At 37.6% G+C, this 27032-nt stretch overlaps 1 protein-coding gene across 15 annotated transcripts in view; it reads right to left on the minus strand.

Annotated features, from left to right (window-relative positions):
• The window catches only part of DICER1 (dicer 1, ribonuclease III), a 71430-nt gene that overhangs the window by 36895 nt on the left and 7503 nt on the right, over window positions 1-27032 (minus strand). For 4 of the 15 annotated variants that reach the window (XM_081290904.1, XM_081290903.1, XM_081290902.1 and 1 more), the window contains exons 1-9: window positions 17784-17841; window positions 16555-16655; window positions 9865-10053; window positions 9087-9249; window positions 8086-8216; window positions 7026-7160; window positions 6063-6223; window positions 3254-3422; window positions 808-1280 (exon numbers count right to left, since the gene is read on the minus strand). In XM_081290904.1, coding sequence (XP_081147030.1) covers window positions 808-1280; window positions 3254-3422; window positions 6063-6223; window positions 7026-7160; window positions 8086-8216; window positions 9087-9249; window positions 9865-10008 — 1376 coding nt within the window. In that variant the 5' untranslated portion in view covers window positions 10009-10053; window positions 16555-16655; window positions 17784-17841. Of the gene's footprint in view, window positions 1-807; window positions 1281-3253; window positions 3423-6062; window positions 6224-7025; window positions 7161-8085; window positions 8217-9086; window positions 9250-9864; window positions 10054-16554; window positions 16656-17783; window positions 17850-23579; window positions 23618-27032 lie in introns of those variants that run through there. The other 11 variants (XM_081290899.1, XM_081290906.1, XM_081290908.1 and 8 more) reach the window with 11 other exon arrangements.

Here is a 27032-nt window from a genome sequence, read left to right on the forward strand (position 1 = left end):
ACTCCAGCAGTCTGCATGTGTCCAGCTATCCTGATGCTCTCAAGACCCTGTCCCTTGGTGTTTTTATGGAGGCTTCATTACAGAGGCATGAACTGACTAAATCACTGGCTGTTGGTGACCAACTCAGGTTCAGTCCCTCGTCCTCCCTGCAGGTTGGGGTAGGAGTAAAAGTCCCAAGCCTCTAATTTTGCCAGTTTTTCCAAGGATCAGCCCCATCCTAAAGCTATTAAGGGGCTGGCAGCCATAAATCACATCATTAGCATACAAAGAGACTTATATATCACCGTGAAGATTCTAAGGATTTTAAAGAGCTGTACGCCAGGAAATAAGAACAAGACTAAAAAGCTATTTCAACATATCACACTAAGGAAAAAATTCACATTAAAAAAGCCACAAAACTCAGATAAAATTTATCCTAAAATCCCTTGAAGGAGAAAGCTTGATGTGAAATGCTTAACACAATGGCTAATGTTTAATTAAAGGTCTGAATTGAATCTAACAATCAAATACAAAACAAGGAATACTTTACTGAAATATTACTTAATCTTTCTATTTCCCTATTTTAAATCAGAACAGATTAACATCCTTGAAGACAAAACTCTTGGTCATGTCAAATGGCCTTAAAAGACAGCAACTGTGTTTACAAATATGGCCTCTGCAATGCCAGCAGTGTGACAAGTGAACAACTTGTTGACAAAGGTCACCTGGACACCACTCGGCTGGCTCTGGAGCCATTTCAGCTGGGGCCTCACAAGGCGAAAAGGTGCTTTGTTCTACCTGGAAGCAAAGGTTAACCTAGAGGTTTACCTGTTTAGGACAACTGCTGTGTATCTTCTTTCCACAAAAATAATTCCACATAAAATATTGGTAAATGGAGAAGGAAAATTTGTCTCTGGCTTCTCTTTTTCTTCAATTTCTTCATCCTCATCCTCATCCTCAGAATCACTCCAAGACACATAATTGTCCTGGTTCCTGTTGTTGTACCACTCGACACTTTCAAACTGCTGCCGCTCATATGGTTTATATTTGCGCAAGATTTCGAGCAGTTTTATTACTTTAGGAGTCACAAATCTCAGGTCCAGTGAGGCAGGTGAGAAGTGCTCTTCACACAGTGCATGGATTTTCCTCAGAAAAGTGTCTGTAAACAATAGGAACTTCCTGTGCAGCTCCTCTTGCTCATGTTTGATGTACTTCTGAAGTTCCCTCACCATCATGCCAGCTACTTTATCTGCACACCAGGGTCCCAGAACTACCAATACTGCACGACAGTCTGACAGAATCTACCAAAAAAAAAAAAAAAAAAAAAAAAGAAAAAGAAAAAAGAAAATGCTAGGCGATATATCATGGCAGCATTTTTACCTGGGTTTAATTGGGACTTAAATCATCCTCAAATGACCTTCAAAATCAATTAATCGCACCAATATAAATACTGAGGTTAACTCCTTAACTCAGGGGGCACAGACCAATGGTCTTTTTAGCTTCTGCTATTTCATGTATCTATGCATAGAACCATCAAGGCATAACATAAAGAGAGAAGATGCAACCGTACCAAGTTAATGAAACCTAGAAAAACTTAACTTTAGATCTGTGAAATTAGTTAGGACTACAATCGAGTCATTTATTTCTTGCCAAATTATGCAGAAGTATGTAGTAGAGCAATTTTTCCATCAGCAACTTTTGCTCTTCAAGAAGTAAGTAGCAAAACAATTTTCCTTGAATTTTATCTATGTACACCATTCCTTGGTCTTATATAAATATTCCATTACAATGAATATTAAACAGAGTAAGATTATGGGTGAATTTTGGCCAGCCGATAGCCCAGTACTTCTGGTTGTAAAGGTGAAACTGTTCCAAACTCACTGTACAACTGTTCTCTGGTATTATTTCAATGAAAATACCACCACAACTGCAGAGTTCCTTATCTTTAAAATCCCAGCTAAATCTAGAGTCTGATCTTGGAATCTGCCCAGAGTGCCATGCCTCACAACTCCAGCTCAGAGTCCTTACAGCTAGGCTATCACGGAGGAACTGTTAGTTCTACACACCAAGCACAAGACATGCTGAACTGAACATGGACTTAGCAAGAATTCAAAAATTTTTTTTAAAATCTGAGTATCAGCACAGCAGTGCATGCCTGGAACTCTAGCTACTCAGGAGGCTGAGGCAGGAGGATCACAAGTTCAAGGCCATCCTGGGCAACTTAATGAGACCTTGTCTCCTAAGAAAAAATAAAAAGGATTGGGGTATAGCTTTGTGATAGAGCACCTCTGGGATGAATCTCCAGTACCAAAAAACAAAAAAACAAACAACAACCAAACAAACAAACACCACGAAAAAGTCAGCATGAGAGAAAGTACAACCCATATTCAATACAATACCAACATCCAAAAATGGCTGCCAACTCTTAGGACAGTGGTCCTCAAACTTCAATGCATCAGGATCATTGGTGGGCTTGTCAAAATCAAAACTCGGTTTTGGGGACCACATCTAGGTTGATTAAGCAGGTGGAGAGGGGCACAACTTGCATTTCTAACAAGCTAGGAAATGGGATATTAGTACCACCCATGTGGAGCTCATTAAGACCACCTCCCTAAAGGCTCTCTCTCAAGCTGTACTACTCAGCACTCAGGATGACAGGCTTATGTCCAGTCGGACACCAGGAAACAGTGGGAGAATTCCTATGTTCAAGGGTTAGAGCAGGAACTAACTCACCTGAACAAAAACAAAACAAAAAATTGGGCTCACTCCTTTCACTTAAATGACCATGCTTTGGAATCTACCTCATCCCTTCAATCAGGGAGGATCAGGCTTAAAAATATACATATCTGGCCAGATGCAGAGGTACAAGCCTTTAATCCCAGCTTCTCAGGAGGTTAAGGCAGAAGGATGGAGTTAGGGACCAGCATGGACAACCCAGCAAGAACCTGTCTTTTTGAAAGACCTGTCTCCATATAAAGTAAGAAAGCCTGGGGAATTGTAGCTTAGCAGCAGAACACTTGCCCAGCATGTGTGAGGCCCTGGGTTCAATCCTCAGTACCACAGAAAGTTAATAAGTAAGTAAGTAAGTAAATAAGTAAATAACTATCAGGTAAACTCAATCTTCAATTCAGCATGACATGTTCAATGAAAAATGTCCAAGGAGATGAGACTTTAAACTAAAATATATAGAAAGCAGCCTCTTGTTTCTAAGAAGCATATCTTCATTTCAATATTATAAACAGAAGTTTTTTCATTATACTTTGTATTTGCTTACCTGTTTAGAAATTAAAGTAGAATCTCTTTCTTTTGAATGTACAGATATATTACAGTCATTGATAAAATTAAGTGCTTCCTCTAATTCCATCAGCAGTCTTTCATAAAGCCCACTTCTGTCAATAAATGGTCCACAATCTACCACAATCTCACATGGCTGAGAAGTGTATCTTTAAGATCAGAAACAGGTTGTCAATGTCACAATTAAAAAAAAAAACAAAAAACTTTAAAAACTTTTTCTAAAACAAGGACAAGAGTATAGATATTAAGAAATATTCTAAAATGTTGGCAATGATATAAGTCTATAGGTAGCTATTTTAGTATTTTTCTGTATTACTCAATTTCTCCACAAAAAATGTGTAACATTATTTGCAAACTGGTAGGTCATTGTTTATAATACATTTTCCAAAGGAAGGGAAGAGGAGGGAAAAAGAGAATACAAACCAGGCATCTACTACAATGTGAGCCTTATGCCAGAACCTGGCCTAACCTTCATTTTAATCCTCACACAGGATTATGAAGGAAATGAGAGTTCGAAGGCATTCAGTGTTTCTACCAAAACTCAGGATGGCCTTCCTCTAAAAGACTCATTCAGGCCCCACATTCTTCCCCAAACACCCTCTGCTTCATTTGTAAAAACCAGTAGGACATTACGACCCACGCACATCTAACTAGTTTCAGTTTGTATCTCCACGTGGGCCAGAGGCCGACTCACGGAGAGCCTTCAGAGTGACACTAGGAAGTGCCTTTTATCTGTACCATGTTGGCCTGTTAAGGTCACAAGGAATAATGGCATAAGGCTGGTGTTCAAAGAACTCTGTGGATAGATTTCATTATCATCTCGAGTTTTTCTGGTTTTGTTTTGGGGATTAGATTCCATCATTTGTTCCCTTAGTTGTCAGCCAGAATAAGGAACAACAAATGTTCAAAGTACTCATGAACTCATAACAATTCCTTTTCAGAAGTTGAAACAGAAAAGGGGGGATAAGTCAACGAGGGAAGTTTCTGAAATTAACATTTCCGAAAGTCAATTTTAATTTTTAATGTATCCTCATAAAGGAACCCCCTCCTGGCCCCCAGTTTTCACTCATTTCTGATTTCTTTGGCTCTGTCCTGTCTTTCATAAACTATGAATGGCATGATATCCTAACAGCACACACAATTATTTCACTTCAGAAAGACAGTAAAGACATATTTAAATACTATACTCTTCACTTAACCAAAATCAGAATGTACACTTAACTAAAGTTTGAAAAAATAGGTAAATTAAAAGCCACAAACATTCAAAAATGGCTGCAAACTCCTAGAATCACTTAGTAGTTATTACTTAAATGCTCTAATAGGCTCCTTCTCCCAAAAACTTCCACTACACCAGGCCAAGCAAAAAAATTCAGGTCCGAGAAAAGCACACTTTTTCTTTTTTTTTTTTAATATTTTTTTTTTAGGTGTAGATGGACACAACACAATGCCTTTATTTTTATGTGGTGCTGAGGATCGAACCCGGGCCCTGCCCGTGTTAGAGCCACAATCCCAGCCCCAGCCTTTTACTTCTAATCACAGCTCACACTCAGGAAACTCAAAAACAGAAGAGCCTAAAGGCCACAGGTTTGTATTTCATACGGCATTTGGATACGTCAGCCCAAGTCCAAACTGTTATCTTTCCCTCTTACTCTACAAAGAGAAATTCCCAAATCTCTACTAAATGCCAGGCACACTACAATGTGACATTGAGTGTAATGTAAAATGGCACTGACGTGATCATTGAAGAATCCCATGAAACCACTGTCAGTGCCATTTTACATTACAGGGAAGTGACCAGCCTGAGATCACACAGCTTACAATTAGTGGAGCAAGAAATCAAATCCATGTCTGACTCAAATCCATAACCAGAGAAATCAGTCTTTTTCTATTTATCATAACTACCCTAAAAATCACCAGTTGGGCTGGACATGATGGCAAACACCTGTAATCCCAGTGACTTGAGAAGCTGAGGCAGGAGAATAGCAAGTTTGAGGCCAGCCTCAGGAAATTAATGAGGCTCTAAGTGACTGATTGAGACCCTGTCTCAAAATAAAAAATTCTTAAAAAGGTCTGGGGATGTGATGTGGTTCAGTGGTAAAGTGCCCCTCAGTTCAATCACCGGTACCAAAAAACAAAATCACCACTTGGTAATCTACTTAGGCTTGTTTAAAACTTTATGAACTGCATTAGTTATAATTACCTAAAAACCCATTTCCCTACTAATTTATATGTTTTCTTCCACCAATTTAAGCACATCATTAAGGTTGTGTGTGTGCATTTCTGTGTGTATATTACTGAAACTCAAAATAGTAACCTCCTCAAGGAGACAACCCTACAAATCAGAAACAACATCTTTCTCAGAAATCTGCAAATCATTTTAAAAACAAAAGGGTATTTCCAAATATTTTAAAGTATATTGCTCAATCCTCTCAAAAAATTAATGTTCTTTCAAAGTATCCTGTGAGACTCAAGGTCAGAACAACAAAGCACAGCAACAGAGGAGAACCTGTTTTGCTGCCCAGTCTTTAGTGGCCCCAGGGCGGGGAAGGCCTGACGCTCATGCAATGTCCTCTCTCAAGGCAGATGCGCCTCCACCTGCTGCTCCCTGGGCTAATTAAGGTGAGTTTCTGGAACTGGCAAGTATTTACAAAGAACGCTTAGTCTCACTACTTTTAACAGCTGCCTGTTGGCAGACACAGGTGCTGTCCACCAGGCATTACAAAGGATACTAAGGGCTTACTATTAGACATAACTAGTCTCCTAAAGCCAAGCCAATTAGAAGTGCTTACCTGTCTAAGACCACCAGGTCAGTGGCAGTTTCAGCATTACTCTTAAGGATTTTCTCCAGTTTCTGAATCTTTTCTTCTAATTCCTCTGGATCACATTTCCCATTTAAAATGGAAGCAGTTAGTCCCAAAATTCGAGGACATGATGGACAATTTTCACAGAGCTAACATAACAAAAGATACTAACAATAAAGACTTCATTTTGCAAGGCCAAGACCAGAGACATTGTCATATGGAAATATCAAAATCACTGAAGGAGACACTTATGGGTTCACAAAATACATATACGATGGTGTGAGGGGGAAGGAAAGAAAAAAAAGAGAGAGAGAGAGATAAGTGTCACAGTAGAGTGGATAGAGAATAGTGATGGGAGGGGAGAGGAGGAGAGGGGGGGATAGGGAGGGCAGCAGAATACAACTGACACTAGGATTGCTGTATGTATACACATGGATGTATAACCAATGTGATCCTGCAATCTGTACACGTGGAAAAATGAGAATTCATACCCTATTTGAATCAAATGTATGATATGTCAAGATCATTGTATTGTCTTGAGCAATTAATAAAAAAAATACTGAAAGAGAAAAAAATAAAAAATAATAAATAAATAAATAAAAACCAAAAACCAAAAAAGAAAAAAAAAAATCACTGACAAATACTAAAAAGCAATTTGTCAGTGGAAACATCAATATACCAAGAACAGCAAAATTATAGAATTACTGTGGTGTGTTTAAAAGATCTGTTTTTTCAAAAAGTATATCAGATATGCTACAAGATTATATTTGCAGTATAATGTTTAAAACATTATAGATTTATAAAAACATTAATAATCAGTCATTCATTTACTGGAACCAAGTTCTCCATATTGTTAACTAATATTATTAGCTTTTATACCTAAAAGTAAAGCTGCATATACTCAAGTTTTATCAGGAATTGTGAGGACTGATAAAAAGTCTAAAAACTTACCTTCATAATTTCTCGATAGGGGTGATCCAGAATGGCAAGATGACACTCATCAAACACCAACAAGTTAATGTCCGACAGTGATAAGAAACCATTTTTCAAAACATTCAAGGCGACATAGCAAGTCATAATGAGAACCTAAAATAAAATTGATATTAATACATCAATATGCCATTTACCTGCTTGGATATACTTATGAGATCAGATCACAGAGCCATTGCATTATATGTGAGGAATAAGAAATTTTTTAGTTGAAAATTAGAACAAAAATTCTAAATGTACAGAATTCCATGCACTGGAACTAAAAAGTAAATTAGGAAAACAAGGGCAAAAAATTATGAGAAAAACCTCCTGATAAGAGAGACCTTCAGGTGTTTTAAGGTTCCCATAGCCATATCCTCACTGATAAAAATCTGTCAATTTAGTTAAGTCATAGAAACATTTCACATGGATTTAAATTTCCCCCCACAGAACTGATAAGTTTGTCTGGAAGTCCGAATGTCCATTCATAGTCTACAGTTCTGTGGACCATAGGGCTTTATTTATAAGGCTTTAGTCCATTATGTGAGATAAAAGTATGCTATGGGCTGTTTAAAGTTAGTTAGGAAGCATCTCTTAATCACTCTATGTCACCAGTGTCACACACAAAAGGCCCTCAGCATACACTGGCTACTTGACAAAGCATGGACCTCAGAGGGAGTATCCATCAAAGATCCAAAGCCCTCAACCAAAAAATTTCTCCAGTCAATACATTTAACTAAAGAGCAGTCTCCTGAAAGCAGGTTATCTGCAAGTCAGAAACAAGTCACTCGAACTTGTGTGTTCCAAGTAAGTAAAAGTCAAGGAAAGCAGTTTCTTTTCTACATATTAAAAGCAACAAAAATTAGTAACTTGGTTTCTTTTCGGATGAGCCTTACAATGAAAAGGCTGGTCCCTAGGCTGAGAAGAAGCAGGAAAGTGAAATTTTCAAGCCTAATTCAGACAATCAAGGCTACAGGTCATCTTATAAACCAAGTCAAGTACTTGTAGGATTTATAAAATGAAATTTCTCTACAAGTCTTACCTGGTGCTTAGTAAACTCTTGGTTCCATCTCTCTTTTGTCCAAGACGCATTTACTTCTAGGTTTGAGTATTCCCCAACCTTGAGATCGGAATGAGTTCTGACAGCTGACACTTGTTGAGCAACCTGGTTTGCTGAGTACAAATACAACACTCCATGTAAGTATAAGAAACTTTGCTTCATTGGCTTTCTGGTCTACTAATATTAAGACAGTCACAGAAACACTCATGGTCATCCATCACACTTAGCCACCAGTTTTTAAACAGCCCAATTCATACTCCAGTGTCAAAATCCCCTCCAACAGGCACTTAGCAAGACTCCCCACGTGGCCCTCTGCCACTCACTCCAGGGGCCCTTACACCACCTTGCTTCGTTATGGTAGATTCCCTCCAACCTCAGACTTTCCCTTCCAGGCTGGAGTGGCAACCACTTTAGATCTACCCCTTCTGCCCTCAACAACACCAGGCATTTTCACCAAGAAATAAGACAGTCTCATGTGTACTCAGAACAGAGCTATACTGACAGCATCAAAAGCAAGGATGAGGAGTGGAGTGGTCCTTCAGGAGTCTATTAGCTTAGATGCATACTTGATATTTTTAATTTTGATATATAATTTCAAACATATAAAACCAGTATTTTAAACTCATACTGAGTATCTAAGAGCATATAACTTTCTTCCTATAACTGGGCATAGCCAAATCACAAATCAAAAAGATATCCAAGCATCTTTTAACACATTTTGTGAAGCTAAAACACAAAGGATGAAAATGACTATAACAAATTATGTTCCAAAAGCTAATTCATTCAAAAGACATACAACAATAAAACAAATCAGAGAAATACTATAAAGAAAATATTTCTGCTAGCAGAGCTTCAACAAGCACATTTGTCAAACTCTCTTCACCTTCAATACCTTAACTTAACATCCACAGAGATACTCTGCTTAAACATAAAACTCTCTTCCAATCTCTTACACACCATTTGATAAAATAAATTTTTATTACCAGAGTTGACCAAGAATACAGTCCTTTTTCCATTTCTGTTGAAGTCTCCCCTGATCTGATAGGACAGCTCTTTAGTGAGTAGTACTGCAATAAATGTCTTCCCTGAGCCAGTGTTCAAACAGACGATGGTATTATGATCCAGAGCTGCTTCAAGCAGTTCAACCTAGAAATATGGTAGAAAACAAGATTATACATTTCCTAACCTAAAGACAAAATTTAGAAAATTAGATTTTTAAATTAGGAAAGTTCGGTATTTTCTAAAATCTTCCTCTAGTATTTTCCCCAAAATAAACTGTCTACACCTTTATACAAGAATAACAGAGGAATAAAATGCCTGCAATACATAACTGTGCTGTATAAATAGATGCTGAAGTGGCATTTAATTTAAGAACTATTTTTGCACAGACTACTTCGATAGAATAATACAACTGACTAAACTCACAGTAACTGTGCTTCTGCCCATGCACAACTGAGCACTAGGAAACCAACCTCAGCTCCTGCCCAGCTCATTAGGAGAGACACGCCCAAATGGACATTAAGGAACAGTGAGGTTACAGGGGGATGTGGGGGTGAGGAATTTCATAAATAGAACAAATCAATTACCCAGCAGACGTTAGAAAAGAAAAGGACTATTAAGAACAAAAGTGTTTCAAATGAGAAAATTAATCAGAAGAGGGAGGCTTGAAAGGGTAAATGAGTTTTATAAGTTGTGTCAACTATATGCTAATTTATTCCATTTTAGTGAAAAATGCTCCAGTATTAGTGTTTTCATTAGTACCTGATATTTTCTTGGCGTATAAATGTTATCATGAATTGCTTCTTGTTGCCATGGCAGTCCAAAGAAAGGACCCATTGGTGAGGAAGCAGGGGTCATGAGCTGCAGGCCTGCCATGCTGAGGGGTTGCAAAGCAGGGCTTTTCATTCATCCAGTGTTTCTTTCATTGCATTTTTGTCCTAGCACAGCTTACTACAAAAGGGAAAAAGAATACCATTACACAACCATGCAGGGTTAAAACAAAAGAAAGCATGGAAACAAGAGAAACATCAGAATATCACTCCTAGGGGCCATTTCAAACTCTTCCTAGAGTTGTTTTAGTTTTCTCTTGATCTAAGAAGATCATTTTAAAAGTCAAGCAAGCATTCTATATGTGACCCAGCAAACCTCTACTGAGAAACTTTTCTAAAAGAATGAATCAGACTTCTGCACAGTTTTAAGTACTTGAACAGGTGTTGCTGCATTATTACTTAAAACAAGAAATAACTTTAAAATCAATTCATTGAAAATTAGCTGAATGAATGATGGTGTAGCTACCTGTATTCTAATTCTTAAATCCATTAAGATTATTATATTATTGAAATAGAACATACTACACCTTTAAAAGAAAATATGCACAGCATAATGCCTTATTAAAGATACTTGTATATATAACTTATGTAAATATATACAAATATATTATCAGTAAATCTCTATGATGTTATTGATAACGACACAATATAAGGGAAGGACTTAATACTGTGCCCACACTACAAAAGAGATTACAACACCTCACCCAATGATGTCATTTTATCAAAAGACCATGAATGCAGATGTTCACTCAACTGACAATCTACCACACTACAGAACTGACCGATGATTTAGATATGTATCTTTAAAACTATATATACCCCAGATAAATTAAAATAAAGAATGCCATTCTGTGAAATGAAAATTTTTTCAAGTTACCTAAGCACTCTTGCATATCTCATAGTTTTCATACAAATTTCATTATGTAAAATGATAAAGTAAAAATTGAGTCTTTTTTTTTTTTTTTTTTTTACAGAAGGCTAGGGTTTCAAATCTGTGTGAGAAAGTTCATCAATAGGCAGGACTGACTTGCCCCTTAGATGGGTATGTCCTCCCTTACCCTGCTTAAGGGTTCATTGCTGTCACTCTGAAACTGAAAGGAGAATCCAGATCTTCTTTCTCTGACAAAACCTGTGACTCTTCCTAACATGTTAAATTTATAACCAGGGTACAAAAATGTGATTAAGTTGTTGTACCTAATCCAACAAGAAGCCTCAAGTATAGTTTCTTTCATGCCTAGGCACAATACCAAATTCTGATTGACAAAAATTCAACATCCAGGGCTGGGGCTGTGGCTCAGTGGTAGAGCACTTGCCTAGCAAGTGTGAGGCCCTGGGTTCAATTCTCAGCACCATATTAAAAAAAATAAATAAAATAAAGGTATCATGTTCAACTATAACTAAATATATATATATATATATATATATATATATATATATATATATATATATAAAAATTCAACATCCAGCCAGTACAAAGTGTCATCTCAAGGATGTGGCTTGGGACACCTCAAGCTGCAGACCACAACAGGGCAGGGCCTGCAGAGCACAGGGGTCTCACCATCTTTCTCAGAGGAAGGTGCAGGCACAGTAAGAGCGCTTCGAGAGGCATTAACAAGCAGCTATATTCCCCGGATCAACAAAACTATGTTCCTTACGAGAAGTAATCTGCTCACTAGCTGCTGAACCAAAGCCCCAACAGCCACTGCTTCTGCCCCACACCTGGCATCTACTTTTTCAAACCCCTCAGGCCCTCAAGACATGCAGTTCAACTCTTTTCTCAGCAAAAGAGGCTAAGAACCCCATGCAGAAGTCTAGTTCACCTAACTCCCAGAGACCAACATGCCACTCTGAAGGTCCCAGACTAAGGCAGGTGCCACCTTCCACCCCCTCATCCCCACCACGTCCTCTGATACCTCTCTATCCTTCACGACTGCAGCTGCACCCTATCCAGGGCTGTGTGCCCATTAATGCCTGATACCTCACTTTTTACTCCACAACATTAAGCCAGGTCTGTGGAGGACATGGTGGGACATGTCAGAGAAGAGCCCAAGCTTGGTGAGGGAAGATAAAAGGAAGCAGAAAAGAGGGTGGTGCCACAGTGCCGAGCACTCTCCCATTCCCTCCCCGGTCCAAACACCAGGTGCATCCAGGAGCCAGCTGTGTCCCCTCGTCTCTACGGTACCCTTTCTTCTCATATAGACATCATATAACAATGATATATAACTCCAGAAAAATAGTCAACAGTGTGAGTAATGTTGTTTTTTAAAGGGGAAAGAGACTATATTCTTCAATAATGTCAATGCCAAAAAAGAAAGAAAAACTAAGAAAATATTGGGAGAAAGAAAGCTCTAAGAGGCATGATAACTAACTGCTGAAATACCTAATACACGGGATCTCACACTGAAGGAGAACAGTGCCATAAAGAACTTTCTTTTACAGTTGAAATTGCTTAAAGATGAAGAGTGTGATACGTTGGAAGAGTGTTTTGATATAGTTAACTGTTTATGATCAAGCTAATTAACCCATCCATCTCTTCGTATAGTTACCATTTTGGGGGTAAGAATACCTAAAAGTACTCTCTCAGCAAATTCTAGTGTAAACACATACAGTATTATTAACTACAGTCCTCACCTTGTACTTAACATTTCTAGAACTTAGTCATTCTACAAAACTAAAACTTTGTATCTTCTGATTGATACCATCCTTTCCCCCCAGTACCCTAGTAACCATCATTCTCTTCTTTGCTTCTAAGAAGCCTACTAAAATCCTCCATTTCAAGAGAGATCATGCAGCATTTGTCTTGCTGAGCTTGGCTTAGTTTACTTAGAATACGGTCCTCCATGTTCACCTGTTTTATTGCAAATGGCAGGATGTTCTTCTTTTTCAGGGATAAATATTTGTGTGTGTGTGTGTGTGTGTGTGTGTGTGTATTCCCACTCATTTGCTGACAGACACTTAGGTTGTTTCAATATCTTGGCTACTGTGAATATGTTGCAATCAATCTTCAAGTGCAGGGATCTCAGAGGTATTCCTTTCTTTCATTCATTAAGGACATTATTGAATCCATTTAAAATCTTGTAGATAACAGCAATGTTAAAATTCCTGATGCTGATAACTGCACTGTAGTTCCTTATTCTTAGGAAACCCATATCAAGTATTTAGGGGTAAAGGACCATGATGTATGGAACTTGTTCTCAAATGATTCAGAAAAAGAATGTACATGTAGACAGATAAGTACAGGCAGAAAGCAAACGAGGCCAAATGGGTAAAGCACATACTGTCCTGTTGTTATTCTTGCAGCATAAACCTCTTTCTTCATTTTTTGAATAATATGCCTGTGTACGTGTGTGTACACGTTTGTCTGTTGACAAATGCAGGTTATGGGTTCAATTTTAGCTATTGTGAATGATACTGCCACAAAAGCCAAAGGGTGATAATCTCTTAGTAATACTTTTCTTGCTCATACAGGATATTACCGAGTCCCTTCTTAAATTCTGTTTTGTAATATGAACAAATACTTCACTCCTTTATGTAGCCAAAGGCACAGTTACAGTGGATCCTGAAGCTGCATCTCGCATGCCCACTGTGCACTTCCTCCACAGGTACAGTCCTGGCTCTGTGCTGTCTCAGGTAAGCAGTAGCTCACTGATGTCACCAAGGATCCAGTTTCTTATTTTTCTGCTCTCATCCAGACCAATCCACAGGCACAAGACTCTTCCTTGGCCAGAGAAACTGGGTAATGCTAACCCACTGACAAAAAGTTTAGGATTTTTATTTGATAGTTGAGAAGAAATTCATTCTTTCCCTATGAACATAGTTTAAGAAATTATAACAGTGTCCCATCTGCTGCAGAAATCACCCTACACCCTAGAAAAGGGTCATGAAGCCAACACTGCAGAAGACAAAAATAAAGAAACCTGGTCCCTGGTAGTATCAGTGAACTGCCCAGTCTAACAACGGCCTTTTCAATTACATGTGCCAGAAAATTTCCTTCCTACCCAGGCTAGCTAGAGTTGAATTTTCTGTGATTCATGAACAAAAAAGTAAACCAAGTGATAATCTAAATCACTATTATAGTGATTTATAAAAGGTCTAGGGGGAAAAAATAATAATAGGAACAAATGGAATAGAAAAGAAGGGAGGGAGGCAGGGAGGAAAGGGTAAAGGTAAGCCAGCAGCCAGACAAAAAAGAAGAGCCAGATCAGAAACAGACTGCAGCCACATCACAGGAAGGTTGAGAGGCTTTGTTTGTAAGACAGAAACCACTAGTCTAGCACCACTTACACCAAGAAACTGGAAGGAATTCCATCTAGAAGCTTCTGAGAGTTTTGAAACTTAGAATTTCTCTCCTAGTTTGTTCTTCTGAATTTTGGGAGTTTTTTTTTTTTTTCCTGTTATCAGTAAATCTTTTTTTAAACTGCAAATGAGCAAATGCTTGTTTCAAAAACGAACTGGTGGGAAATGTGGTCAGTCTTCCCTCTGCAGTGAGTCAAGGAAGGAAACAGATCTTGTTCAAAAACAATATAGTAAAGTCACAAAGGAAAGCAGGCAGGCCAGAGAAGCTGGGCCGAGACCAGCAGAGCAGACTCAACTCCTGTTGAAAAGCAAGCCCTCCACCTCCACTGTTCCTCATGCCAGTGTGACCTCAAGACACCAACTCACCCATAAGTGACAATCCTGTTCCTATAAACCAACAGGTAAAGAATCTGGAAAAGAAGGAGATGCATGGGGACTCACTGTTCAACCTATGTATTCCTGGAATCTCAAAAAGCAGAAAACTGTTTTGTTTTGTTTTAGTTAGAAAACAGAGTATTTCTCATAACTTTCCCCACCCACGATTTGCACAGAATTTGGGGAAAAGGACAGGTGATTAGTTTCTAAGAAGCAATTTGAAAATAAAAGTGACAAAACCATTAAACAACAATGAAATGAAAGCATTTGTCAGCAGCTGGGCTCTACATAAAGGAAAGGTCAAACCAGATGGCAATAAAGAGGGCTAGGGTTGGGGCTCAGGGGTAGAGCGCTCGCTCACCTACTGAGTGTGAGGCACTAAGTTCGCTTCTCAACAATACATGTAAATTAATTAATTAACTAAATAAAAGTCCATCGACAACTAAAAAAAATATATTTTTAAAAAAAGATGTCAATGAAGAAATGAAACATATAACTTTGAAAACACAAGAATTCTATCAGCTTTCAGGGAAAAAATCTTGCAAGTGGTAATACAAACTGTTATATCAGAAGAGAATTTATAGAAAAGACACTTGATGTTAAAATGGGAAATTAATCAAAGCACGTCCACCTATGATATCTGGTCCCAAAAAACACTCTGGATATCACTGTATCCTACTCACCGCTGCCTGGCCTCTGACACCTTTACCCTCTCACTTGGATCATTTCCAGCTTACACTGCTGCTTCCGCTTCCCTGCCCATTTCCACAACCCAAGTAATCTCTGTAGGCTAAATGTCTAATGTTCCCCGACTGCCCAAAATTTGTTTTAAAACTACAGAAATATATAAACAATCCACCTCTGATTCACATGTATAACTGAATGAAATGGTTAAGTGCAGAAGTTGTATAGTCTTATTTTTATTGTGACCCACTGCCTGAACCATACCCAGGACGTGGCAAAACAACAGTGCAAATTTGCAGGACAAAAATGATGTAGCCTGAGTGACATAAAAATGTTCCAACGGCTTCTACTCATCTGCCTTTATAATGTGCGCATCCCATACACTCACAGACACACTTACACACCTCCCTCTTCTACTGGAATACGTGCTCTACAAGAACAAGATGCATCTCACTTTTTGTATCTCTTAAATTTCCTGCTGTAATGTTCCACATATATATTTAAATAAGTGTTTTTACAAGTTGAGTCAGAGATTCATGAATGTCCATATGATAGAGAACAGAATCATAGATAGTTCAATATATATTTTTATTTGATTGGATAAGCCCACCTACCCCATACCTACTCGCTGACAGGTGAGTGTAGGAAAGAGGATTTACAAGGAAATGAAGATAGCAGTGTAAGCCTTCTGATTATATTTTCCAAAAGGTCCTTATATTTAAATTAATTTTCATTCATTTCATATATAGTGGCTGGCTCCAATAATGGGCTATTTAAGGAAAGTAAATATAAGTTTAAAAACGTAACAGATTATCTAATAATGTAAAAACAGAAAACCTGTAATTTTGCCAATTATTACTTTCTTTGGCATGTTTAAGCAGATTTTTTTTTTAACTTGGCCTAATGAAAAGCCCCAAGTCCCTGTTGGTAAGTAAAAGTTCTATAGTTTCACAGATGAACTATTTTGTTCACATTTTGTTTCACAGATTAACTACTTTGGCAAAGGCAAAAGAATAACTCCAAGTGACTGTTTTTCAACTACAGGTTTTAAATTTATAGTCAAGTAACTTATACGTATGAAATTGGTGAGGCTGTTTCACTGTGTCTATGTATTATTAATGTAGACATAACTTGGTACAATTGGGGTATAGCTCAGGGACAGAGCACACAAGGCCCTGGGTTCAACTCCCAGAATCACAAAAAATAATAACAGAACACAAGAACGAACTCTTTCCTTCTTTCCACATATGATGCATCATAGATTTACCGTTTTAATGTTTGAGATCTCTGTGTTGCTGCTGTCTGAACTGCATTTTGACATTGTGATAGCAGTTTATTGGAAAATCACAGCATGCCCATGCTTCTGCTCTAAAAATAAATGCAAAAATAGCCAAGTGTAAGAGTCCTGTAAACTGAACATACATGAGAGTCCTGCTGATAAAGAGCTGAATAAAAGGCCCTTATTTTGTATTAAAATTTAAATTAAAAATATTTAAGTTATTTTAGGTTATGATGTCTTATCTTACAACAAAGAACAAGAGAATGAGCTCTAACAACATTATACCTAACTTCAAGAAACTCTGGAGTATTGGGTGGCGAGTGAAGGGACCTAAAGAAAAGATCAAGGAAAGATTTCAAAATGAATACAAGGAAATCAAAGCTAAGTAAATTTTAAAGATTATGCTTTATAGATTACAGAAAAGTGAAAAAGTAATTATGCATTGTTTCCTAAATTCACATACACAAAAGAAATAAACAGGAAGTGGCACAGGCCTGTAATTCTGGCTCAGGGGGGCCGAGGCAGGAAGATCGCAAGTTCAAAGCCAGCCTCAGCAATTTAAGAAACCCTATCTCAAAATAAAAAACAGAAAGGGCTGGGAATGTAGCCTAGTGGTTACATCCCTGAGTTTAATCCCAGGTACCAAAAAAAAAAGCAAAAGAAATAAAGAAGGTCACCAGAAGAGGCACTTGGCTGATAAATTGACATGACCTAGTATTAAGTCTGTACTACATGTGTAAATTCAAACAATTTTCCTTTCCCAAAGCAAAATTAAAAACACAAACTCAAAGAACAGTTATATTCACACTATAAGCTCTTTTATAAAATTAGTTTATAAACAAAAGAGTTCAAGAATACAGTTAATAATGTTAATATTGAGGAGAAGTTTAAATTTGGGGTGCCTCTCCTAAATAAGAGTATAGATTAAAAAAACTAAGAAAGCATAAAGCATCAGTAAGAAATATTTAATCAGTAAACCAGTAAACGTTGGTTTTGTTAAGATATTACACCAAATTTTATTCATGCAAATGAGCTTACTGTGATGGGTGGACTTCCCCTGGCAGTGCTCTGTCTTTACTCATCTGTTTCCAACCCTTTAAGACATTCATGGGGAGACTGAACCTCCTCATTTCATACACTTTTTTTTTTTTTTTTTGGCTAAGATGTTAACAAAGCAGATGGGGATAACCTTACTACTTTAGTGTATACATATTTACCTCAAAATGCTGATTCTAAGTTCTTTCAGAGATTCCAAGTCTGTATTAATTCATACCCTAGGTAACCTAAAAGCAATCAGAAAAAATATTTTAGAAGAGACAACTCATATTTAAAAATCAACTTTAAGAAATTGATTATTAACAAATTGCTACTTAACCAAATTTTCATATTCAACTTATCAGAATCAGATTCCTCATAAATCTACTTATCTACTGGAAGACAAGAAGATGTCTGAAAGAGCTGCCCTTTAAAATTAATATTATGTACTTTACCACTAGAGGAAAAAAAACCTTGTTAGTACAACCCAGTTAGATATAAGGGAGAACTCTTGGCATTAAGTAACATTCCCCCCAGTAAAATTTCACTTTAAAAATACTTAACACACACTATGGTAAATCATACTATGCTTTAATGATCATTTCTTCCTATCTTCTGTTATGTCAGAGTCTGTCCTAACACCACCTCATTTTTAATTCCATTCTGTACTGCCACCTAGTAAGAGGCAAAAAAATATACACACCAACACAGCCTAATGTGTCACCCTCTAGATATCATTTGATTCTGCTAATTTATCCAAATTATTTTCCTAGACAATTCCATATACCCAATAGAAAGAAATATGACAAGTATAACGTTGACTTATTTTATGTTGATAATACCAAGCCAACAGGTCATTTTCTAGTTTTAATTGATGACCACGACTTAAATAATAAACCTGCAAAGTTCTGCTTCATGGAGTCCTTTAAGATAACTCTGAAACAGACAGATCACACTCCAGACACCTGGTCAAGTTTTAGTACAAACCAACAGACTTTACTCACATTAGCATCTAAAGGCAGCAAGTAGTAGGCTGCATCCTTTCAAAGACTAGTAAGAAGAGGCAACCACCTGAAAGCATCCAGACCTTCCTGGTATGAATTTTCAAAACTGATTACAGAAACTTCCAACTCATTCATCCCACTATGTGTCACAGATCCCAATATTACTAACTTTATAATTACTATCAGATTTCATTCCTACACTCAAGTTCAAATGAACAACTTCCTTAAAGTCCCATGGTACACAAGACAGGAAAAGCACATTCTAATATGAATAATACTGTGGCATTAACATAATGTCAAAAGCACTCGTCAGCATACAAGAAAACTAAAAAATATTTGAAGGACTTTAAGTCCCTAGCAACAAAAGCTCTGTGGGGAGCTAACAAGGCATTGCTTTAATTATGACTGCTTAAAGGCACCTGGGGGTGTGGACTGCAAGGCATGAGGGTCACACACAGATTCAATTCTCCCTGCTGGAAAGGAAGGGTATGAAACTTCTCTCCCTTTGTCAGAATTTCATCCTCTTTCCCACCAGGTGCATGGACATCTAAGCCTCCTGTCTCAACAGCAGCATGTTTCCTGGAGAATCTAAGAGCATCTCTGAAATGCAATCATCAAGGAAGACAACACCAATTTCCCAGTTATTTTTCCCAGTTATAATTTCCAAATTATAAAACCTACTCATAAAGACATGAGAAAATTAGAGATTTTATCTTGAAAACGTGGACATAATGCATAATAAACACTGGAAAATTAAAGAAAAAGTACAATGCAAACAACACTGAAAGACCTTTGGAAGGCCTTCAAGGGAGGACCATGTACACATGACTGCAGGTAGGCCCTGGCATGGGAACTGTGGTCACCTTCTGAACTCTGGGCAGTTGGAACAGACTAAGATTAGAGACACACAGCAAGAGGTTACAGGACTCTCATGAATTTTTTTATAAGTATATACATTCCTTTTTTCATTTTCTATTAGTCACACAGGCCCTCTGACACAGTACCTGTTCTCAACTCCAATAGAAGTCCCTCCACAAAAAAATTTTTATTGCCTTGTGATAAATCAACGCTCTTTGCTCAACATAAGTTCCCGCTTTGCTTGCCTTCCTCAAAACATTGATTCCCAGCCACCTGAATCTGTCTCCTGGATTGTAGTTCCTAGACCACGAAGAAAGCCCTTTTTACTTTCACAGTTAAAGTTTGCATTTCCCGACACCAGTTAGCTACAGAAAGGTCAGATTTCTGTTTGTCTTCTCGACTGCCTGGAATGGGAACCGCAGTCTGACTTAATGCTATTCAGTAAAAAAAAAAAAAAAAAAAAAAAAAAAAAAAATTTTTTCTTCTCTTTGTGAAAATATTTCCAGGGGTTCGAAGTTTTTTGAATTATATTTTCACAACATTGGCTTTTAAGTGACTACACATTAATAGCCAGAGCATCAACTTGACTTAGAAAGTTAGCTGAAGACTCCAGGAGAAGTAGGGGATCAGTGGAAGTGGTTTTCAAACAGCTTAGGTCCTTCTGTGTGGGGGTGCATTTTAATGTAATGCATTATTTGCTCATTTAGCTCCATCTTCGTTTTTTGAACTTCCTCTCCCCAGTGTAGTAGGCAGCATATTGTAGGGTTTCTCTAGTACGTCCAAGAAACAGATTGTTGTTACTTGGTATGAATACTTGAAAACTGGGCTGTGATTTAGGAGGCACTAAGACCCCAGGGATGTACAAAGCATATTTTTTTTAAAATATCTTTCATTTAAAAATCATCTGAATGCTAGCAAAAGACTCTGTGCCCAGGAAGACCAAGGTGAACATTTGTTGAGAGCCACAGCCAAAGGGGCCCCAGCAAACTTCAGACTGCCAGCAAACTTCAGACTGCCAGCTGATGATTGCCTCACAGCAGCCCCAGCAACATCTAGCTGATTGGCTCCTCTGCGGTGATGTTCATTGGGCTGTTTCCCTGCCCTTCAGACTGCCAGCTGATGATTGGCTCACAGAGGCCCCAGCAACATCTAGCTGATTGGCTCCTCCACGGAGCTGCTGATTGGGGGACTTCTTTGGCTCCGCCCACGCAACCCAGCCAATCGGCCTCAAGAACAGGAGGATTGTGGGAGGTGGTGAGGGTTGTGTGGGGGTGAGAGGCTTGTGGGAAGCCGGTGGTGGCAGTTGGGCTCTGAGGGTTTTTTCCTGAGGAGCTGTTTTGTTTGGCGTTTGTAGTTCTAAAAATAAAGTTAGTTTCTTTTGACAAGTGGCTCCTGAATTGTGCCCAGCCAGACTGCGGCAAACATTGAGATGACACTATCCCTTGAGGTTGTGTCCTTGCCTATAAAACAAAAATGTCTATTATAAAGATGATATGAGATCTTGAACTTGGTAAGGAGAAAATAAAGGACTTGGAACATGGAAAATGCTCCAAAAACAGTAGCTTTTAAAAAAGCACACCACTATCTCTTTCTAGAATCACTGTTTATAAACAATTCTTAAACCCTTAAAATGTTAAGGAACTCCTTAAAGAAAACCTAAAATGCTTTATGAATCCTAAGATTCAGCAAAGAAAATGCACTCTGCTATATATTTTAAATCATACAAGACTTTTACGGTACTTTCAACACCAACTCCCACAGGGAATTGACACATGCCACCCTCATATACGCTGTGCTTTGGCAGACCCATTATTTTGAGCTGAAGGCAATTAAGAGCCAACAGATTCAAAAAAAATTTTCTTTGCCCTCCTTCACCCCTTCTACCAAAAACTAAGGCATACATTCCCCCATTTCCCTAAAGTAGCAGACAGAGAGGGCCCCAACACTGGTCTGTATAAATAAACCTTACTAAATGATCCCCATCCACCACCAGCTTTCTCCGATATTTCCCAGGCCCCTCTCCACACTCAGCAGCCCTAGAAGACCACACCCTCTTTTCTGATCAAACCGTAGTATCACCCACTCAGGGAAGATGTAGCATGTAAATATCTGAGCCAAGGTATTTCTTTGGGAGTTTCACTTCTATTTCTGAAGCCAGGTGCACACAAAACTAGCAATTGCATCAATAAAAATTTTAAGCTCTTTTCCTGTTAATTTTTCTTTTGTCAGTTTAATTCAAAGACCTTAGATATCAAACCTAAGAGGACAGAAGAAATGTTTTCCTCCTCTATGTTTCCAATTACCTAGTCTATGTGAAATTTGCATTACAATGAAATTTCTTAAAAACCATGAAATATGGTACATAATATGAAATAAAGTTAAACACCTTCATATCTACTAGTTCTTTTTTAAAGCAAAAACAAAAACTAGTACGTGCCACTTAGCAGGGCAGACGTCACTAAAAATACTTAACTAAACTTTTTTAGGCAATGAAATATTACAGACATGGGCAAAAAATCCTAACAATCAAATAGATATATTTTCTGTTTATTTGCTTACAATACAAGTGCTACACTGAACCACAGCCCAGCCCTTTAAACCTTTTTATATTTTTTTGAGACAGGGTCTCACTAAGTTGCTCTCAAACTTACAATCCTCCTGCTTCGGCCCCTAGTGTCCCTGAATTATAGGCCTGTACCATCACACCTGACTCAAAATGGATAAATTTTGAAAATGTAAAATATAAGATAAAAATTTTAGATATCTAAAATATCCACAATATAAGAGATAAGTTAAGGGTGTGTCAAGTATTATTTAGTGAATATACAATATGAGAAGACCAAGCTCAAATCAAAGATTAGGAGGCTTAACAGGAAAGAAATTAGATAATAACTTCAAGAATTTAAACATTAGTACCTTTAAATAACGAATACACAAGAGAAATACTTAAATTTTTGCTTTTAATTGCCATATCATTATAAAAAATCCTTACTATTATGCTAGCCTATAGCATTACCACAGGCAGGAAAAAACTTCAGACAGAAATACTCCCTTTATCATTATCATTTATAATAGCAAAGAAACACACACAAAGACGTATACACACCCCAATTTATTAAAAATGAACAGGGCATTGTTTGGAAAACCATGGTTCACTGTACATGGTGCAACTCAATTCAACCATTAAAAATGATGACAGTTTATGATGAACAAAAAGCCTATATTATGACAAACAAAAAAACCCCACTTTTATCTAGAATAAATTAATGATTTTGTCTTAGTTAAAAAACAAAGAAAGGAGAAGTGAGGAGAGGAGGAAGAAAGAAAATTCACCCCCAAATTTCTTCATTTTAAAATTCCCTACAATTTGAATATGTATTATTTGTAGATCTGGAGAACAGACTTTCATGCTGAGGATGATGAGTATGAAGACAATAGCTTAGAAAGATTATTCTGAATTAGATAATTTTAAGAAATTTTAGGTAACAAAAAATTCCTCCCCTAAATTTACCACTAAATGTGGTAAAATTTACTCCAACATCTAATTTAAACCACAAATTCACAGTCCTTTCCATGCACTTCTCTATGAACCAAACAAATTTCTGGATTTTCTAAATCTGTAACATAAATATATCATGTTTAGATTTCAACATAATCATGCCTAAAATTAGATTTGTCCAAAACTGATGCTGAGCACAGGTCAAATACCATTTTAACAAATTCCATCCATCAAAATCTCCCATATGAAACGCATCATCGAGGCTGCCGGCCAATAGCCCACTTACTGGGAGTACTTCTCAGAAAGATGACATTCCAACACCAAAGCTGCAGATACCCACCAGCCCTCCCTCATACCCAGTGACACTTCCCCTGCAGTTCTGCTTCAAGGGACATCAAGTACATACACTACTAACTTTCATGGTGAGTTTTAAGGTTAATACTTGATTCCAAGTTTCTGTACTTTATTCTTAAGTGCTCAAATTTTATTCAATCCATGCCTATCCTGCTTTTTACACCAAAGAAAGATCTTCATGAGGAAAAAGGAGCTACAATTTTCTATAGGTTAAGACGTACTGAGAATATAAGGGGACTGGGAGCTCGGGGTGGAGCACTTACCTAGCATGCAGGAGGCTGCAGTGGGTTCAACCCCAGCACTGTGTAAGAAGAAGAAGAAAGACAGCTTAACTTGAACACTTGAATACTAAAGAGAGACCAATCCTGAGACAAAATGAACCTAAAAGACAATGAATATAATGGACATTGAATAAATATGAGACAGGAAGAATTCCAGGCAAGAGATGAAGCACTGTTATGGTCTGGATGTGAGGTGTCCCCTAAAAGCTCACATGTGAGACAGTGCAAGAGGTTCAGAGGAGAAATGATTGGATTGTGACAGCTTTAACCCAATCAGTAAATGAATCCCCTGATGAGCATTAACTGAGTGGTAACTGAAGGCAGGTAGGGTGTGGCTGGAGGGAGTGGTTCATTGGGAGCATGGCTATGGGGTATACATTTGTATCTGGCGAGTGGAGTGTCTCTCTCTCTCAGCTTTCCTGATAACCATGTGAGCTGCTTCCCTCTGCCACACTCTTCTTTCATGATGTTCAGCCCCAAAGAATGGAGCCGGCCTTCTATGGACTAAGACCTCTGAAATCGTGAGCTCTCAAATAAACCTTTCCTCCTTTAAAACTGTTCTGGTCAAATCTTAGTCACAGCAGCGAAAAAGCTGATTAAAACAAGCACTACACCACAGCTTCTGTGAACACCACCTCACCCCATTACAAGTAAGTACCAACAGATGACCCCTGCTCCCTAGCCTCATGTTCATGTACCCAATGCCCAGGCTTTCCCTAAAATCCTCCATCTCTTGACTCCACATGTGGGCAATTTGTACCACCCAAACCAGGGCTTCATTACACCTACTGCTCCATGCAGTAGTATTATTTCCATCACCCCCCAAACTGTTAAAATATCTGTAAAGTACAATAACCTCATACTTCACTTATTCTCATACTATTATATACTCTTGGATTTGTTTGATTTTCATCTTTTGGTAAATTCATCATGAGAATATAGTTTAGACTGCAGGGGAGGAACTATTCACAAATAATTGTCATTGATTAATTCTAAGTTGAGAATAAGTTTTATTGTTCTAACCTTAACATCTATTGAGTTAACCAGTCTTTTTGTAGTTCAGACACAAAAATTCAATTTAAATACCTTTACTTAAAAAAAAAAAAAAAACTTTAAAGAACCTGCTGAGAGCCACAGCCAGTCGGGATGGCGCCAGAAGGAGTGGTTAAGAGATGACACCAGGGAGCCATTAAGATGATGATAATTAAGTTATAATTGCTGTGACTGGATGATGCTGGATTGGGACAGGCTGTGTATTGAGTTGTATATGGACTCCTGCTGTCCGGCAATAGGGTGGCTGGGGAATCAGCTGCTCCAGGAATAGGGTGGTTCCTGCTGCCTCAGGTGCCCACCACTTTGGAATTCCCTTTGAGTTCTGGAGAGAGAGAGGGCACGGAGCCAGTGGAGAGCTGGGAGAGTTCCCGGGGGGAGTTCCCCAAGAGTGTGCATGGAGTGCTGGTGGAGTTCGGGCAATAAAGCTTCCTGTTTGACAAGTGCTTTGTGGTGGCTAGGTGATTTGTGCCCAGCCAGACTGCGGCAAGAACCCAAATTATTTTAACAAGTCAATGTCTCTATCCTTGGCACCCAAGCCCAAAGAAGGGCTAGCTAGAAACTGTCAAAGCTAGTGACACAGCAACTTATACAATGATTAACTTTGACATCATCCAGCCATGCCCCCACTCTAGTACTTCTAGGTAATTCCTAAACACTACAAAATTCTCTTCCACTTTAATGCAAAGTACTCTGATTCTAATCTTGAAGATGTTTCAAAAACAATTTAGTTCTTAAAAGTAATAGGTATAACTGGGAAAACCCTAAGGCTCAAACAATATTTCTCAACTTTAATTTTTCATTTTAGAAGCTGTATTTTGTTAGGTTTAAAATTCAGGCAAAACTCTTATTCAATTTCAACTAATAAATGTAACAGGAATGAAAGAAAAATCACCATTGTATTAGTAATTTTTAATCATCACATTAGTAACTAAGGCAAGAATCATTAATGAATGTCAAAACCATTGGGTGAAGATACAAAAGAATATTTACTTAGTCTGAAATTATCTCTGCACAGATTACCTACTAATTATAATAAAAACTAGTACTTTTATTATAGTGGAAAAACCTGAAAACCTCACAGATACTAATATAATCCAACTAACAAAGTTAAGATTACCAATATTAGGACAAACTGACAACATGAATCTCATGTGCAAACATGGATCTAAACATGAGGAAACATAAAAACCAAATGTGAAGTTCATTTTACAAAACAAATGGCTCACACTCTTTAAAAATGTCAGCATCATAAAAGTCAAAAGTTGGGAAACTTCCAGATTAAAAGAACACAGAGACTTGACAATTAAATAAAAGATACAATCCTGGACTGAATATACATAACAATTTATCTCTCTAGTGAGATTATTAAAAGATGATCACCATAAAGTAGGTTCATGCATGGTGCCATAGAATAGGCCGACTTATAGCAACTACAAGTAGTGTGTACCCTCATAGGACATGGATAACACAGGAAGAACTTTGCCAGAGCATCTGTGGCTTAGACAAGATGTAGATTGCATACATGAATGTATGAGTGTGTATATTTTATATTTTTTAGTTTTACATATTTTATCTATAGTACATTATACACTGAGAGACATACTTTAACAACAAACTATGCTAAAGAAGATTTAATTACATATCTCCCTACTCTTGACCAAAGTATGGTCTTGACTCACATAACAAACAAAAAATATTTCTGGAATCCTTCTAATGTTCAGCAACAAAAACACTAAAGGTTTACAAAGACTAAGTGATAGCTACAGCCTTTGTAAAAACAGTATTCTCCCTCAGAAGTCTGTCATATGTCAATGGAAACTTTCTTTTATAAACAGATCCCAAAAGGAAAGCACTGTTTGGCAATGTCTTCACATATTTTATTGAAGAAAGGCTGGAAAATAAAATCCATATATTACATAAGCAAGGAAGAATTATTCCTCTTAAGACACTAGCAGAATTAAAAAATTTCAGCTTTAACTCCAGTTCAATGTTAATTTTTTTTAGATACTGCATTAAAATGCCAATTTACATTGTTCTGTTATTTGTCCACATATTTTTATCAAAAGAATTTTGCATTGGATTGGAAGTACAATATGTTTGGTCTAAGATTAATACATTATTTGAGTTTACAATATGTAACAGGTACATATATTTAGCATTTGCTTTTTTCTCTCCCTTTTTAACATCTAGCTATACAATATGCATGATCCTGAAAAAAAAAAATGGGTAATGTTAGTACTGTTACATACAAAATGTAGTAAGCTTTTAAAATTAAAGTGCAAGGTTCCCATCAGATAGGATTCTCCAAGGCTTCCTTGCTCTTTGCTATAATGATCAGATGGAAAGTTTTAAAGAGTTTCTGTCAGATTCTGCCTCCTTAGC

This window comes from Spermophilus citellus (genome assembly GCF_964194105.1).
Source record: "Spermophilus citellus genome assembly, chromosome: 4".
Taxonomy (NCBI): domain Eukaryota; kingdom Metazoa; phylum Chordata; class Mammalia; order Rodentia; family Sciuridae; genus Spermophilus; species Spermophilus citellus.